Source organism: Mus caroli, chromosome 9 (genome assembly GCF_900094665.2).
Source record: "Mus caroli chromosome 9, CAROLI_EIJ_v1.1, whole genome shotgun sequence".
Lineage (NCBI taxonomy): Eukaryota > Metazoa > Chordata > Mammalia > Rodentia > Muridae > Mus > Mus caroli.
In genome coordinates this window covers 83,077,906-83,079,429 of record NC_034578.1, presented here as the reverse complement: position 1 = coordinate 83,079,429, position 1,524 = coordinate 83,077,906, and the positions used below count along the sequence as shown (strand labels likewise).

Here is a 1,524-nt window from a genome sequence, read left to right as displayed (position 1 = left end):
GCAGGGTTGTGGAGACACTCTGCTGCACTGGGCATCATGTAGGTTGTATGGACCTGAGTGCAGGTCCCTGTGCTTTCCTTGCAAGTATTTTACCACTGAGTCAGTCACCTCTTTGNGCCCTCACCTTTCTTTGCAGATGCCACACGGACTCTTGCCTTCTCAAATTTCCTGATGACGTAAATTTTCTAGCTCCTTTCTCTTCTTTTTCCTGTTTTCTAAATGTCATCAGTTGTCCATACCTTATCACCTCCTACTGCAATCCGATTCCTGGCTCCACTCCTGAGTACCATCCTCTCTTCCCATGACTCCTTACAGCTTGCAGTCATGCCAATCTCTCTCACTACTTTCATTCATATTGCAATAAAAGTCGAGTTTTTCCCAAGCAGCTCCCAATGGTGTGACACACCATTGCCAAAACAGATGATGTAGCTTGTCTCAGTGTATCATTTCCTGCCTGACTCTATAAAGGCTTATCTTTTTACTCTTACTATTATGATTCATTTACCAGGTTTTTATTAGGGTTCTATCATGAATTCTCAAACTTGACATTACCCAAACTAATGCTTACTGTTAGTAAGGTAAGGGTGACTGGCATTTACCAAATAATCAGATATTATTAGCATAGATTTAGAAACTCCAACTTACAAAAAGAAACAGACTCTTTTAGAAGCCNGTGTGCAGGGTTCTGGACCTGTCTTCTGTGCAGTTCCTTTTAGGATGGCGTGTACACTTGCCCATTTTTTTCCCCACAGTGCTTCCTTACAAATCCCAAATGATGACTGTTTTAACAGTTTTGTCCCAAGTGTTCTACATCTTTTACATACATACTATATATATTCTTCCCTATCCCCTTCCACCTTCAGAGCTTATATGTGTGGAATATAAGCTTATATACACCTCAAGATGCCTGTGAATAGACAGGTCACATGAACACACAAAACATGTTCTTCAGCAAACAGAATGAGGATTATGCTTTTATCAAAAGTATATGTATGTATGTACACATATGTATGTGTGTGTATGTGTGTGTGTGTATGTGTGTGTGTATGTGTTTCTATGTGTGTGTGTGTATGTGTGTGTACTGTTGGAGACTGAACTTGGGTTCTTTTACCTACTAAGTATTTGCTTTTCTACTGAGATATGTTTCTAACCCTTCAAAATAACATGTTAAAAGAGATTACTTACCCAAGTATAAGAAACTGCCCTGGGGCTGGCAGACTCAGCTGTATAGAATCTTTTAGAAGGACCAATAATGATGTCCAACTGTCCACTAAATTGGGCACTGGAATTCTGAAAGATAAGCCAGTTTGTATATATAGATACCACAGTAAACTTTAATTTTCTCATGTCTTCTACAGTTCTTAACTCATGCTCTAAGCCGTCTGAAGTTTTAAACTTTTATAGAGTATGAAGTAAGCACATTTAAAATACACAATGTGATTTCTTAAGATTTCCTATGGAGATCTCTTATCCCATACACTCTCAAAAACTAAATATAACTGCACTAATTCTTTTTTTTTTTTT

The 1,524-nt window shown here is 38.2% G+C and overlaps 1 protein-coding gene across 1 annotated transcript in view; it reads right to left on the bottom strand.

Moving 5' to 3' along the window:
* Nucleotides 1-1,524, bottom strand: part of Dop1a (DOP1 leucine zipper like protein A) — a 72,207-nt gene that overhangs the window by 20,154 nt on the left and 50,529 nt on the right. The window contains exon 24 of the mRNA XM_021171895.2: nucleotides 1,186-1,290. Coding sequence (XP_021027554.1) covers nucleotides 1,186-1,290 — 105 coding nt within the window. The remainder of the gene's footprint in view (nucleotides 1-1,185; nucleotides 1,291-1,524) is intronic.